Source organism: Adiantum capillus-veneris, chromosome 30, assembly GCF_014529385.1.
Source record: "Adiantum capillus-veneris isolate H3 chromosome 30, ASM1452938v2, whole genome shotgun sequence".
NCBI lineage: Eukaryota > Viridiplantae > Streptophyta > Polypodiopsida > Polypodiales > Pteridaceae > Adiantum > Adiantum capillus-veneris.
This window is the reverse complement of record NC_140960.1, coordinates 3473812-3488060: the sequence shown is the minus strand read 5'-3', so window position 1 is coordinate 3488060 and position 14249 is coordinate 3473812. Positions and strand designations below refer to the sequence as shown.

The 14249-nt window shown below is 39.8% G+C and overlaps 1 protein-coding gene and 1 pseudogene across 2 annotated transcripts; both read left to right on the top strand.

The window, feature by feature from the left end:
• The first annotated feature begins 879 nt into the window (after positions 1-879).
• On the top strand, positions 880-4407 carry LOC147417450 (SPFH/Band 7/PHB domain-containing membrane-associated protein family). 2 transcript variants are annotated; one of them, XM_086506723.1, is made up of 6 exons: positions 881-1156; positions 2373-2493; positions 2573-2664; positions 3561-3657; positions 3733-4094; positions 4220-4407. In XM_086506723.1, the coding sequence occupies exons 1-5, from the start codon at positions 968-970 to the stop codon at positions 4092-4094; spliced, it is 861 nt and encodes a 286-aa protein (XP_086362849.1). In that variant the 5' UTR covers positions 881-967; the 3' UTR covers positions 4220-4407. The 2 variants fall into 2 exon arrangements, with proteins under 2 accessions (XP_086362850.1, XP_086362849.1); XM_086506724.1 differs by lacking the exon at positions 4220-4407 and having other exon boundaries at positions 880-1156; positions 3733-4175.
• Positions 4408-12186: 7779 nt separating this feature from the next.
• Positions 12187-12853, top strand: LOC147417449 (thioredoxin Y, chloroplastic-like; annotated as a pseudogene).
• Positions 12854-14249: the final 1396 nt, after the last annotated feature.

The window sequence follows — 14249 nt, the reverse complement described above, 5'->3', positions numbered from 1 at the left end:
AAACCTAGGTATGTTTCGAGCATTGCTTAGTAAACTTTCACAACTCTTGGGAGCAATTGTGGAACATGGAATTAAGCTTGTGGACCATTAACTTAAACTTGTTGAACATGCTCACATGGCAAAGTGATTGGTTTTAGCTACTTGTGAATAGAGAGCTTAAGAGAGGCATTAACTAAAGAATCACACACATTTTCTCATTGTTTTATGTAGTGTTCAAGAGGGGCATCAACTGGGGGGCATATGCACTCTCCCTTCATCTTATGTATGTCATTGTAACTATATTCACCTTGCTCTTTTTGGTGAATTCGAAAGCACATAATTGAGATATCAAGCCCGTTTTGACATTAAACTCATTTTGGCGAAAGTTAAGTCTCTATTTAGACACACAACTTTTGCTTAGAGCGGGACAGAAGCCGACTTACGTTGCTCTTAAAGCCATTTACATAGATAATTACATGAGAAATGAGAGAGAGAGAGAGAGAGAGAGAGAGAGAGAGAGAGAGAGGCATAACCCAACATACTAGAAGAGTGAGGAGAGAGAGAGAAGAAGAAGAAGAAGAGAGTTTTAACGTTGAAGGAAAAGCTCCATGCAGTTTTAGCTACTCATGGGTCAAGTTATTTTCACAGCTACTCATGGGTCAAGTTATTTTCACAACAGCTCCTACACCATCATACTCGCCCTTGCCGTGCCTTGATCCAAAAAAGAACCAACTATCCCAAGAGACCTTAAAGATCTAGCCGACAAGGAGAGTTGAACTCAAGACCTGTTAGTTAAGAGGGAAATGGCATAACGACACTTGGGTGATAAAAAGGTTATACCATTTTCTTCTTATTATTAGCGCGCACACACACACATGATAAGAAGAGAGTTGAGAGAGAGAGAGAGAGAGAGAGAGAGAGAGAGGCCTAACCCAACATAATAGAAGAGTCATTAGCAAGGTAACAATAGAAGAAGATTTAGAGAGTGATGGGGCAGGCTTGCTGTTGTTTTTGCATCGATCAGGCAAGCGTGGGCGTGGTGGAGGAATGGGGGCGCTTCCTCTACTCGGCGCAGCCGGGCCTGCACTTCGTCAATCCTTTCTGCGGCCGCTGCCTCGCAGGTACCCTCTCCACCCGCATCCAGTACATCGACGTCCGGGCGGAGACCAAAACCAAGGTAACAGACACACACACATGTCTCGGTGATGCGCTTGTATGCTTATATGATCTTGAAGCCTAACCCTTCACAGATGGAATTTTGTTCCCAGTAGCAAGCAGAAGTATAAAGCAATGCTTCTTTCATGATTTTCATCATATATGTGAGCAAGTGCACCATTGTAGTAGACAAATTGATGAGTCCTCTTGTTTGCAAACCAAGGTCATTGGTCTTACCATCAGACATTTTTATTAAGGAAAAAATAATGAGTCTTCTTTATTGGAGATGAAAATCAAATTGTTGATCGACACTATATCTTCATGCCATCAAATGTTTCGTTCCCATCGTCAATTACCCAATTAACAATGTTTCCAATGTTCTTTAAATGGCCAACAACTTTTAATCGGTCTGCTCCTTATGTGTTTTTATGATAGGGCTCACATTCAGATGCCATTTATAATTTCTGTGGATGGCGCTAGCTGTATTGTACTATGTTATAATGAGAAAGGTTGCTTGCACAATCCAAGATGAAGAATGATAATTTACTATGGCAGACTGATAAAGGTCGATTGTAGAATGTACATATGCATATTTGCTATAGCTTCTCGAAATGATGCACGAATGTCAAAAGACGTGCCATGATGAGATCTGAGCCCTAGTGCGGTTTTAGCCAACCAAGGTTTGTTATTGACTCCTAATTGGCCCAAGCTCGTAGAATTTGACAGTCATGTGGATTTTTATATTTTTCAAGGTTTTGCTTATAAAAGTGACCCATGGAATTCTCTGCAGGGGATCAACTGCCCATATCGTGTGGTCTTATGGCCATACAGACGGAAATACAAGCTGCCCTTTTTGTAAAATTATTGCATAATGTACTTAGAGTCTTGGCTCTTAGTGCCCACTACCTAGGCCATCTCTCATGAGGCTTTAGGCCATTTAACCTTAGAAAAGATGCAGTCCTTAGTCATGAGGTAATTTTCAAATGGTTTTGATTAGTTTCCAAAACTGTACCGTACTTTACCTTACGACCATACGATGACAACTTTGAAATGATCATTCTTTCAAGAGAGCGCCTTTGACAGACGCATAGAGAAGGACCATGCATCCTTCCTTTGATGTGGAGAGTCCCGTGTTTTGAATGATGAAGAAACATGAGTTATATGCAATGTGTAACGTAATGCATTTATCAAATCAGAGTACATATTTATTGACGCTCATCCATTCACTGCCTCGGCAGGACAATGTTTTTGTTCAACTGCTTTGTTCTATCCAGTACCGCATTTTACGCGAGAATGCAGATGACGCTTTCTATGAGCTTCAAAATCCAAGAGAACAGATTCAAGCATATGTCTTCGATGGTGAGGCTACTAACCTTTTCAAGAATGCCCTAGATGCAAATTTCAGATATGTTTGTTGATCTAGTGTGGTCATGTGCAGTTGTCAGAGCGTGTGTACCAAAGTTGAGCTTGGATGACTTATTTGAACAAAAGGGTGAGGTGGCAAGGGCTGTCTCCGAAGAGCTTGAGAAGGTTTGTGTTAGACTCTCAACTCTCTCGCTTTTTCTCTTGTATGTATTTATGTTCTCATGTATAGAAATGTATGTTCAAGTAGGCATGTGCCTACTATTGAAAAAATTTCAAATTAAATAGAATCTTTTCCGATACTGACGAGGAACGCCAACAAAAAACAACAGAAAAGGCAGCAGATGTTGCTTTGCCATGCATGCGCAGGGCAAGGGAGTAGTGAGTAGGGGAAGGGGGATGAAAGGAAAAGGTAAGGCAGAGGCAGGGAAAGCAGCTGACGTTGGCCAGGACAGAACGTGGGGTCCGCAGCAGGAAGCGGGAAGGTGGTGGCACCAGGGAGCTGCGCATGAGCACAGCATAGTTTTTTTGGGGTAAATTTTACAGGCATGCTTTACCGTGCAGCCTGGGGGTTCGCCAGCCTTGTGAAAATAAGATTAAAAAAAAAAAGTTGAAGTATGTCCTGCAAGCACAAACAGCTCGGGTGCAAGTTGGCTAGACTCTAGAGTAGTGTATTTAAGCCCTTCATGTGGGCTGCGGAGTTCAAAACGCGCGGGACCTTAGAGTTTTACTCCTCTAGCAAGGCAAGGAAGTGGAGGAACCTATGGATATTCTGGGGAATACAAGTTAAAAGTAGGGCCCTGCAATAAATTTAAAATGAAAAAATCAATTCAAATTGAACAAGTTTGAATAGAAGGGTGAAAGAACCTTAGATGGAGATGAAAGAGGGAAAGAATTCGAAGGTCAGAAATTATTACACTAGCTATAAAAGGTGTCTACGAGCTGTTTTCATTTTCATTCTTTTCATCCTATCCTTATAAACTCTCTGAGTTTTTAAGAATCCTGTAGGAACTAGTGTCGTGTAGTCAGTTTTTGTTCATGTCTTTAATATCATTATTTTTCAGGTAATGGGTGCCTATGGATATAGCATTGAGCATACATTAATCGTTGATATAATTCCTGATCCTGCAGTTCGAAGAGCAATGAATGAAATCAATGCTGGTATGGGCATTTAGTTTGTGTCGTCTTATGCCTTTGATAAGAGCTGGTTTCTAAGCTGATACTTATATTTTTCAGCACAAAGGATGAGGGTTGCATCTGAGTTTAAGGGAGAGGCAGAGAAAATTCTTCAGGTGAAACATGCAGAAGGAGAAGCGGAGTCCAAGTATCTAGCTGGTGTCGGAGTTGCTCGCCAACGGCAAGCTATTACAGATGGACTGAGAGAGAGTGTCATTACCTTTTCCAATGGTGTTAGTGGGGCGAGCGCCAAAGAAATTATGGATATGGTGATGCTTACCCAGTACTTTGACACCATGAAAGACATTGGAAGCTCTTCCAAAAATACTACGCTTTTTCTACCTCATGGACCTGGCCATGTGAATGATATTACTGAGCAAGTCCGAAACGGATTGTTACATGCAAGCAGTGCGAGGTTGTAGGTAAGCATCGACTCTTTTGTATATATTGTAGAGTGAGAGAGAAATTCAAATAAAATAGTTGTCATGTTTGGCTTCTTGTTGTATTATGCTTTATCATATTGTTTTAACAGTTGGTTATGGGTCAGGTAACCAGGTTCAAACTTTTTTGAATGTTTTGCGAGCGTTTTCTCAAGTCGTGTACAGAAGCTGTTGTGGAGTGCGGTGCTCCAACTTATTTTGGCTTGCTAAAACAAGCCATAATGAAGAAGAGAGAGAGGCATACTTTTGAAATACTTTGTAATTCGTGGTCTTCCTAAACCCACTTTTGCCTGTAGATCGTTCAAATGTTCTTTGGTTTTTAGTTTGTAAAAGGCTCCATTTATATAAGAGCCCATAAAGAATTACTTTGCTTTTATCTGTTTTAGAATGCCAACATGACCCTTTGCCTTTTTTTCTTTGGCCTTTATTATTTTATTCCGTACATTCCTCGCAAAATTTTCAACTGGTGGTTTTTTCAAAAGAATTGTGATGCCCTTTGTATTGATTTTTCTCATTTTGTGTTTTGCCACTTTTGTTCTTTCCAAAGATGTTAATTTGTTAGACGTTTGAAAATTATTTGTTTGGGTATGATGTTTTCTTATCGATTGGGTGAATCTGGGCAGAAATAGATCCGGGTCATCAATGATAATGAACTAAAATTTGAGAGCTCTTTGTGGGTTGCTCTTGAAAAGGGTGGCAGTTGAAGAGGTGTATTGCATTGATATGCGTGTGCCATAAACGTTGCTTTCCATGTTAAATTCTATAGCATAAGGTATTTCAGAAATTGTAGATGGGTTTTTATTATCTCATGTCATTTGCAAATAAATCTTTAGACTGAAGTGGAGAAAAAAAGTTTTTGGATGAACTTGGATGGAAATCTACAGTTATAGGCTAGGATTCCTGATGCATGCCTGGATTTGACACCTATGGAGTGTTTTTTTTAATGGACTCTCTCTCTCTCTCTCTCTCACACACACACACACACACACACCCCCCCCCCCCCAAGCAATGGAGGTCTTTTTTGTCTCTATTATATCCTTTTCCTTTGTTTTTAAAAGCTGCTAGGCTGAGGAGAACCAGATAGCTATAATAGGAAAGAGGGTTTTCTTTGTGACCACACACACACACACACACACACACACACACACACACACTCACACATACCTATACAATAGTTTAGAAACAAAAAAAAGCATGTATTTTTCCCATTATGGTAGTACTTTTTGGAAAAGGAATTAAATAAAGAATGGGAGGTTAACCTTCCTCCTCAACACAACATGGGAACCCATCCCTTGGGGGATGTTTTGAGATAGTGACTTTTAGAATCTTTAAACCTCACTCCTGTTGGCTCTGTTTGTCTCACTTAACTACATTGCAATGCATATGATCTTGGAGTAGCTCTTCGCAACAGTAAATGCGTCTGTTGAGATTATTGAGGCAAAGCCACAAATGGCTTTAGCCACTAGATGTGGAGGTGGTTACGGAGGCGAGATACCAGATAGCTCGACCTACTTGTGTCAAGTTGTGTGTATGTGAATATGTGTGTGTGTGTGTGTGTGTGTGTGAGAGAGAGAGAGAGAGAGAGAGAGAGAGAGAGGGGGGGGGGGTCAATCGTAGGACTCGGTTGGAGGGTGGGCCGCAAGAGAGTATCGACGTATTCAAAATTGGATAGCACACGATACATAATAACGGAGAATCTGGGAATTGGTGGTCTCGCTCACTCTTACCATCGACACATATATGTGTGTTTATACATCTCTCCATGACACACACATGATCGACACTATCACCATTGACCTGTTGATACTTGTTTACCCATGCTCAAATTCACCAGTTTGTAACGGATTGGTCTCATGAGTCATAGGTCATTTTGGCCTTTTGAAGATGTTAATATATCATATCATTTCATTTCTCTGTCTCATATGTTAACGTCTACTCTTCCTATGTGTGGGTGTGTCTGAATGTGTATGTCACAGCTTCCTCTAGAGTCACGCAGTGAGGTCAAGACTCATTGAGCACATCTTTTGAGATGCTTGATCTCCATTGAATCGAACAGATCTTTAAGGTCCCTTGAGATTGCTCCTACGATAATAAACCTCTTGCCCCTTGTGTGCATCCATATGGTATGGAATTGTGTATGGATTCAAAAACCCTAAGTGAAGCCATAGGGTCTAGTCTTACAGGCCATTTTTCCCTTTTGAAGAAGTTAATATAACATTTCATTTCTCTCTCTCTCTCTCTCTCTCTCTCTCTCTCTCTCTCTCTCTCTCTTTGTGGATCTTCCCCTCTGTAGTCAATTCTAGAAGTAACCTTCTAGTCTCATAGGTTGTTTTGGCCTTTTGCATACGATATAACATTTCATTTCATCTCATCTCCTCTCTCTCTCTCTCTCTCTCTCTCTCTCTCTCTCTCTCTCTATAACATTTCATTTCATCTCATCTCATCTCCTCTCTCTCTCTCTCTCTCTCTCTCTCTCTCTCTTCGGTGAATGTCGGCAACCCTATGCTTGCCACCCCTTCCTCCATCATGTGGAAGGCAACATGCATAGTGATGGGCAAGTTGCGGCACAATTACAAACAATGCCATGGCAGGAGCAAAGTGCAACATTGGGGCTAGTGGGAGGAGCTAGCCATCATGACTTATTTTATGGAAACTCTTCATTGATTTCACATCACAGAGACTGGGAGCTCTCTATGACCCGTGTGGAGGTCGTTCATCGGGCTGAACACCCTAGCATCATTCGCAATGGGCCTGATGGTGAGTGACGGCTATGAAAATTGCCGATATGCATCTTTGCTAATGTCAAATTTATGGGTATCCGCCATGTTGTCGACATACAGAGAAGGTGGTTGCATCTACAAGGAACGGGGAAAACCATATACTGTGCGCATTGCCTCTATTCCGTGGATTGGGAAGCAATAGCTACTGAGTACATGATCGTGGGTGTCTTCACCTTAAACTTGCCCGAAGGCACTATATAAGGTGAGGGTGCTCTGGCCCCTCACTTAGTCTATGGGTTTATTCTCCTCTGTGTGTTTTTTTCAAGAAGAGGTGTGAGGGTGTTTTTTTACTAAGCAGATATGGAAGTTGTTGAGCTACCATCTCAGGTTGGTACTCGCCTTGATACCTTGATGAGATACGTTAATGTTTTTTGCTAAAACAAGCAATTACCTACTAACGGTATCTTTTTTTTTTTTTTGCGATTACATAACTAGGTAATTAAAAGATGGCTTGAAATACATTGATGATCATATTGTGTACTGTTTGGTTTCTTGACCAGTGAAGGGGAATTAGTTTCTGCCTTTGTATAAGCGCCTGTAAATTGTTTTTTTGATAAAGGTATTTGTTTAAACGATATAAATGGTGCTTGAGGTGGCAATTTTTGGAAAAGGAAATGGGGCATCTTATATGAGAGGCTGCTAGCATCAAAGCTATTTGTCACTTTATCAGATATATGGAAATATCTTCAATATTACTGCGCAGTGAGAAAGGGCTTGGTTCCTTTTGAGCAAAAAGTTGGTTTTTTCTGCTTAAACAAACACCAATAACTCTTTTTAGATGGTATGGTAACCAATGCAATATCAATATACTGGTGCTTTAATGTGTACAGTACTTGGGTAGTAAAACATCAGGGACCTTATACTTGAAACTGTCATTTTTTTGGCCTAGAGTCGGGGCTAGTAAAGACTCTGTATCAGATACATGGTAAGTTCTGCATACTACTGGGTAGTGCGAAGGGGTTTGGTTTATTTTGAGCAAAAGGTTGGTGTTTGTTTTTTTTCAGCTTGAACAACACCTGTAACTCATTTTAGATGATATGGTAACCAATGCACAACCAGTATAGTGGTGCTTCAATGTGGTAGTACTCGGACAATGAAAAATGGGAGATCTTCTACTTGGATACTGTTGTTTTTCTGGCCCGAAGTTGGGGCTGTTGAGACTCTGTAACAGATACATGGAAATTTCTGTACACTACTACGTAGTGTAAAGGGGTTTTTCTCCCTCAGGCCACGTTTGGGTCTGCTACACTTACAAAGAACCCCGCGTAGTAAGTTATATCGCATAAAGTTGACAGTACTGGTAACATATATGGGTTTTTTCTCCTTGGGCTACACTTACAAAGGATCCCGCATAGTAAGTTATATCGCATGAAGTTGACAATACTGGTGACATATATGGGTTTTTCTCCTTACTAATCCTCTTAATTTGGGCTCTTTTAGTGGGATAAAAACTCTGGTAGGTTGACAGTCGAGAATGAATATGTGATTGTTAAGAAGGCTTAACAAAAGCTAAAAGGTTTTTTGAAGGTATCTATAGTTGGTATTAAGAAACACTTTATGGATTCATGGTAATTAGTTAAGCTAGTGTAGCTTGACAAAATTAGCAAAGGATGTTCTAGAATTGGTACATATCTCAAGTTGATAATTAGGTTACTTTATGCTTCATGATGCTTGGAAATTTGGGTCTAAAAATAAATTGGCATAACAATTCTCTCAAAACAAACTAACTTATGGGGTCTTTTTGAAACATTGGGATATAAAGAGAACATACAATTACTGATTTTTTTTTCCAAAAAATGACTAAAAAAACATGAACATGTTTTGACAGTGGTTTTAAGTTAAAAAGGGTTATAAGTTGGACATGGATAATAACTGATATAGTCCATTGACACCTGTAATACACATCCAAGGGTTAACGAATCTGTTGTCTTGTTTGGATGAATGCTGGTTAGGACTCTATCCTTTCTTGGAAATTTTTTTGGCTTAAAGCTATTGTCAATCAAGATAATACACCTGCTCTTACCACTTGGGAAGTAATTCTAGATTGGATCACTATCTTGTATACTAAAATGAGGCTTCATTCTCATGTGTTATGTACAAAAATAATTCTAAAACTAAGTTATTTTTGTACTAATTTTTGCCTTTTCTCTGAAGTCAACTGTCTTTTGAATGTAGAAGTTCAATTATGCCTTATTATATAAGTTAAAACAACTCTACACACACACACACACACACACATCCAAAACAGAGTTTGATTTTAAAATTTTGAACAAGGTATAAAGACAATGATCTCATGAGAGAGAGAGAGAGAGAGAGAGAGAGAGAGAGAGAGAAAGAGAGGGAGAGAACAAGAAGAAGAAGAAGAAGAAGAAGATTTTAACGTGGTAGGAAACTATCCCAAGAGACCTGAAAGATCTATTTGACGAGAGTTGAACTTAAGATCTTTTTATTCAAGAGGGGAGTGGCATAACCAATCTACCACACTTGGGTGATAGAAAGGTTACACCATTTTCCTCCTTTTATTAACATACTCACACACCCACACATACACACCTTAGAAGAAGAGGATTTTAACGTCGTAGGAAACTATCCCAAGAGACCTCAAAGATCTATCCAACGAGTTGAATTCAAGACCTGTTATTCAAGAGTGAAATGGCATAACCAATCTACCACACTTGGGTGGTAGAAAGGTTATACCATTTTTCTCTTTTTATTCACACACACACACACACACACACACACACACACACACACTCCCAAGAAGAAGAGGATTTTGACGTCGTAGGAAACTATTCCAAAAGACCTCAAAGATCTATCCGACGAGAGTTGAAATCAAGACCTCTTATTCAAGAGGAGATGTCATAACCAATCTACCACACTTGGGTGATAGAAAGGTTATACCATTTTCCTCTTTTTATTAATACACACACCACGCGCGCGCGTGCGAGAGAGAGAGAGAGAGAGAGAGAGAGAGAGAGAGAGAGAGAGAGATTTATCCATGCATTTTTTGTATTCGTTCATAAATAACATGGGGCGTCACAATGACATGCAATGTCTGCTATGAAAGCACACACTCATTCGGTTTCTTTGCCATTTCAATCTTTGCGCCAAATTTCTTTGATGTGATGGAGAAGAGAGTTTTTTTGAAGCGAAAAAAAGTAGGTCGTCGATGATAGGATGTCGACCTCTTGAAGATGAGGGTGGGAATATATCAATCTATGTAAAAAATAGCAACAAGTTGTCTCTTGGTTTCTCATTTTTTTTTTCAAGGCATGTTCCATATCGAGTTAACCTTCCAATTTTAACATTGAGTGGTGAAAGGGAATTTGTCCTCTCACAGAGTTTCACTTGGCTATTGGAAATTCTTGAAGCCTTGTGTCTTTTCTACATCAGCAATATTGTAAATTCTCTTAGAAAATAATACTCTTCTTTTTTTAATTAAATTTATGAGAAAGCTTAGACCTTCGTTTGAATGAGAAAGTGATACGCTTGATAACCTCACTGTTGGCAACTTCATGTTTTGACCCAGGTCATGGAACTCCAAAAATGTGGATTGAGTTGATGTCACGACGTAGCGCTATATGAGCTATTAACATTGGACTCCCAATGGGCTTGTTTTCCTTGCCATGCCTCTGATAGGGGGTTTCTAATCATCGAGCAAAAAAAATCGAGCGAAAATAAATCCAAGCAGATTGATACAAGAGCAACAATGTTGAAAGAAAGAAATTATGCCATGCCCATTACTTTCACTACCACGAACCTAACACTTAATCGATAAAACAAGAGATTTTAGAACCATTATGAAAATTGAATACTCCAGACACGCAATCACTTCATACTTGAAAACGTACATAATTTAATTCATGTGGCATACCTTCTCTCAAAACATAGCCCATAAAAAATTTGGCACCTAGATTCTACAAAAAAGTCAGCACACAACCTCGTAAGCCTAGAATGCTATATGAGAGCCTCCTAAAGCTTGAAACGACTGCACTCCACTTTTGTAAGCTAGAAAAAACAAGTTCCTAAAGCAAGTGGAAACAAGCGCACTCTCACTCTCTCTTCTCTCAACTTTGATCCTTGAGTTGCCCTCCCTTTCCCCTTGCCATCAAGCTGTGGATGCACCCACTGCAACTACATCGAATGCACTGGCAATGATGAAGTGATGTGTCCAATGCATGATGAGCTCAAGCAACCCAACTGCCTCATGACCATCTCAATCAGAGTATTGAGGTATGAGTTTTCTACTACTTTTTACCATACTTGACTAACAGTTAATCAATGTAATTAATTATCACTAGTATTGTAATGGGCCACAAAAGTGGTTGGTGCCCTTAAAGTGGCTCATGCTTAGATTCTAGTATTTTAAGCATAACTTTGACATATGACATATAAACTTCATGAAACTCTTTGAGCATCTTGTTAGGATCTGTCCAAGACATGAGAGTTTTTATGTAAGCAACATTGAAGTGTGATAGGTTCATTACATACGTATTGAGGGAATTTTGAAAGAAGTGCGAGTCTATAATTCAAAACGAATAGGTCTACCATCGAATCAATTCAGTAAAATTATACGCATTTTATTAAATTAGTCTTTAGAGATGGCCATGCAGGAAATACAACTTCAACCCTTGATTTATGTCTTGACATTTATTTATCAACTCATACTATGTGTTGTGCGGATTTCCCTAAGAGGGTTTTTTGTTTAGACATTTAAATAGCTAGTGAATTATTTTTTTACTAGAAAACCTCTTAAAGCCACATAAGTGAAAAATCTAAGTAAAATGGAGTTCATTTCCAAGAATTTAGCAGGTGCTTATACAAGCCAGTTAAATTGATTGAGAGGCTATTAACATATCTATCTGTCCTAGATCTGCCTGCGTCGCTCTATCCCCATATGATACTGTTTGCTACAACAGCTCCCTGGTCTACTTGTCCTTTTTTTAAACGAAACAACCGTATCCGCATGACCCTATGCTTCCTTGCAATGTTCGAGAAAAATGTGTCTCAACTTAATCTCGTGCCGTTTTCAATTACAAAAATGCTGGTCGTGGGCAAGGGGAAAAGGAGAAATTCCACCCCAAAAGAAAGAAAACTAGTGAAAAGCCCTAAAAAAATAACCTAATTTTCTACAATTTCCTCAAGGCAAATTCAAGGAAAGGAATTTTGTATGTTTAGAAAAATGATTTTTCCCGAACAGGGCCTCCTTGGTTTGTTGTTGCAACCATTCCGCGCCGGCGCGAACTGGTTACAACAGCAATCCGGGTAGAGATCATTTTTATAAAAAAAACGGCTTTGTCGTCATCTTCCCTGCCTGCAGCACGCCTTCACTGGCATCTCCGCTGTGTATTAGCCCAACGCACACAGAGAGAGAGAGAGAGAGAGAATTGGCGAGCTCACCACCATGGAAGCGTTACACACATTGCCCTTCATTTTTCAGCAGAGAGGGCTTCGTGTCCGTGCAGCTTCCCCAAGCCTATGCTCCTCCTCGCACTTGTGTGGTGAGCTTTGCCTGCCGCCCTCTCGCGTGGTGCCATTTTCAAGGAAGGTTGCCGTTAAGGCTTGCTTGCAGGTGGAAGATGCTGGTGCTCGACCCCTTTCTTCTATTTGCAAAAGTAGCTTTGCAACAAGTCTTCCTGATTTCTTTCCCTCGTCTGGGCGTCTCGTTCTTCTTGGATCCAGTCTGCTAAAAAGACATACTCCACTTTTGATGATTTGCTACCTGGTGTGGACCTTGAATATTTATGGTTCCTATTTTAGATGACCTTGGCCGTGCTTTGAAAGACAAGCTTCGTATTGTGAAGATCGATTCAGAGAAATATCCGACTATTGCCAGCAGATATGATGTACAAGCTCTTCCAACAATTCCAGAATGGCCAGCCAATTGACAGATTGGAGGGGGCACCAGATTTGATCAAGCGCATTGAGGGAGTTTTGTCAGCCGCATCAAGTGCGAAATAATGAGAGGCTTGTTATGGAGGGGTTATTCCCTTCAAATTTCTTTCAGAAGAGCTTAGCTTCTGACGTCTTTGTATGCTGTTGTACAAGTATTCCTGCATGCAAAGGTCTTCGGAGGTCGAACATTCAAACCAAAACAAGAGAGAGAGAGAGAGGGGGGGGGGGGGGGGGGAGAAGCTGAGAGAGGTTTCTTGGCCCCTACATATCTGCCAGAGCTGTGTGAGAGAGTACGCTTCCCGCTTCGAGGGGGGAGAGAGAGAGAGAGAGAGAGGGTTCACGCCTCCAATCTCCAGTTACCAAAATGCCCCTCTAATTTGTGGTTATTCCCAAAATACCCCTCTAATTTAGAAACTTCCCGATATACACCACCAAAAATTCCCAAAATACCCTACAATTTCTCCAAATTTCCCAATGTACACCTTGCTTGGAAACTTATATGGGCTGCAAACAACATTTTTGTCCAACAATGTTTTCTTATCATGACCACCCATGACATTTTTAAACCTAGTAAACATCTCAAAAAAAAAAAGAAGAAGTTTTTTTGCAACTTTTCATAGGAAAATTGGTTCTTTCTCAATAGAAGATGATTTAACTAGGATTTGATAAGGTATTGTGGTCTCTTAAGATGAAATTGCTCATCTTTTTAGACAAGGATGTCTCTACTTGTGACCGCATTAATAAATAGTTTCGTTTAGAAAACTTAAAAATAACTCTTCATTGTCATAAATATAAGTATATGCAAATATCAAGGCTAACCCATCTCAAATGATACAAGGGTATATTAGGAATTTTTGAAATTTGAGGGGTACTTTGGGAATTTTCAAAAAATTAGACACATATTTTGGATTTTCCCAAAAAAATGTCATCATCCTCATTAGATTCTATGTCTTGAAATTTATATAAAATCATGCATGCATATCTCCTATTTTGCCCTACTAAAAATCTCTATTAATGATGAGTCCTTTCTAAGGAAATCTCTAGGATACTAGCATCCAGCTATGCCTCAGCTTCACATACTTGTTCGCAAAGAGAAGGGTACTAGCCAGAGTTGTACTTTGCCACCATAGTAGTGCACACCCTTGTCAACACATTCCCCTTTCCAGGAGGCACATGCGAAAGAGAGAGAGAGAGAGAGAGAGAGAGAGAGAGAGAGAGAGAGAGAGAGAGTCGATAAGGCCACAAAAATAATAGATAGGCTCCACATGCTTGGAGAGGCACATCAGATCAACTTCAACATCCTGATGTATCGTTCCGAAATTTGAATTGTTTTTGGAAGAAAAATAAATGAGCAATTTCTACTAGGGCAACTGGTGCCCACAAAAAAAGGTACAAATTTGGACAATGGCTATTATTTTGGTGGAATATGCTCAATTTTTTGTTTGCTCAAAAAAACTTGCTC

Bases quoted from the DNA above. Each gene is read 5' to 3' on its own strand.
- LOC147417450 (XM_086506723.1), top strand. From the start codon at position 968: ATGGGGCAGGCTTGCTGTTGTTTTTGCATCGATCAGGCAAGCGTGGGC. The intron at 1,157-2,372 runs GTAACAGACACA...CTGCCTCGGCAG, and splicing joins GGGCGGAGACCAAAACCAAG to GACAATGTTTTTGTTCAACT. The intron at 2,665-3,560 runs GTTTGTGTTAGA...ATTATTTTTCAG, and splicing joins TCTCCGAAGAGCTTGAGAAG to GTAATGGGTGCCTATGGATA.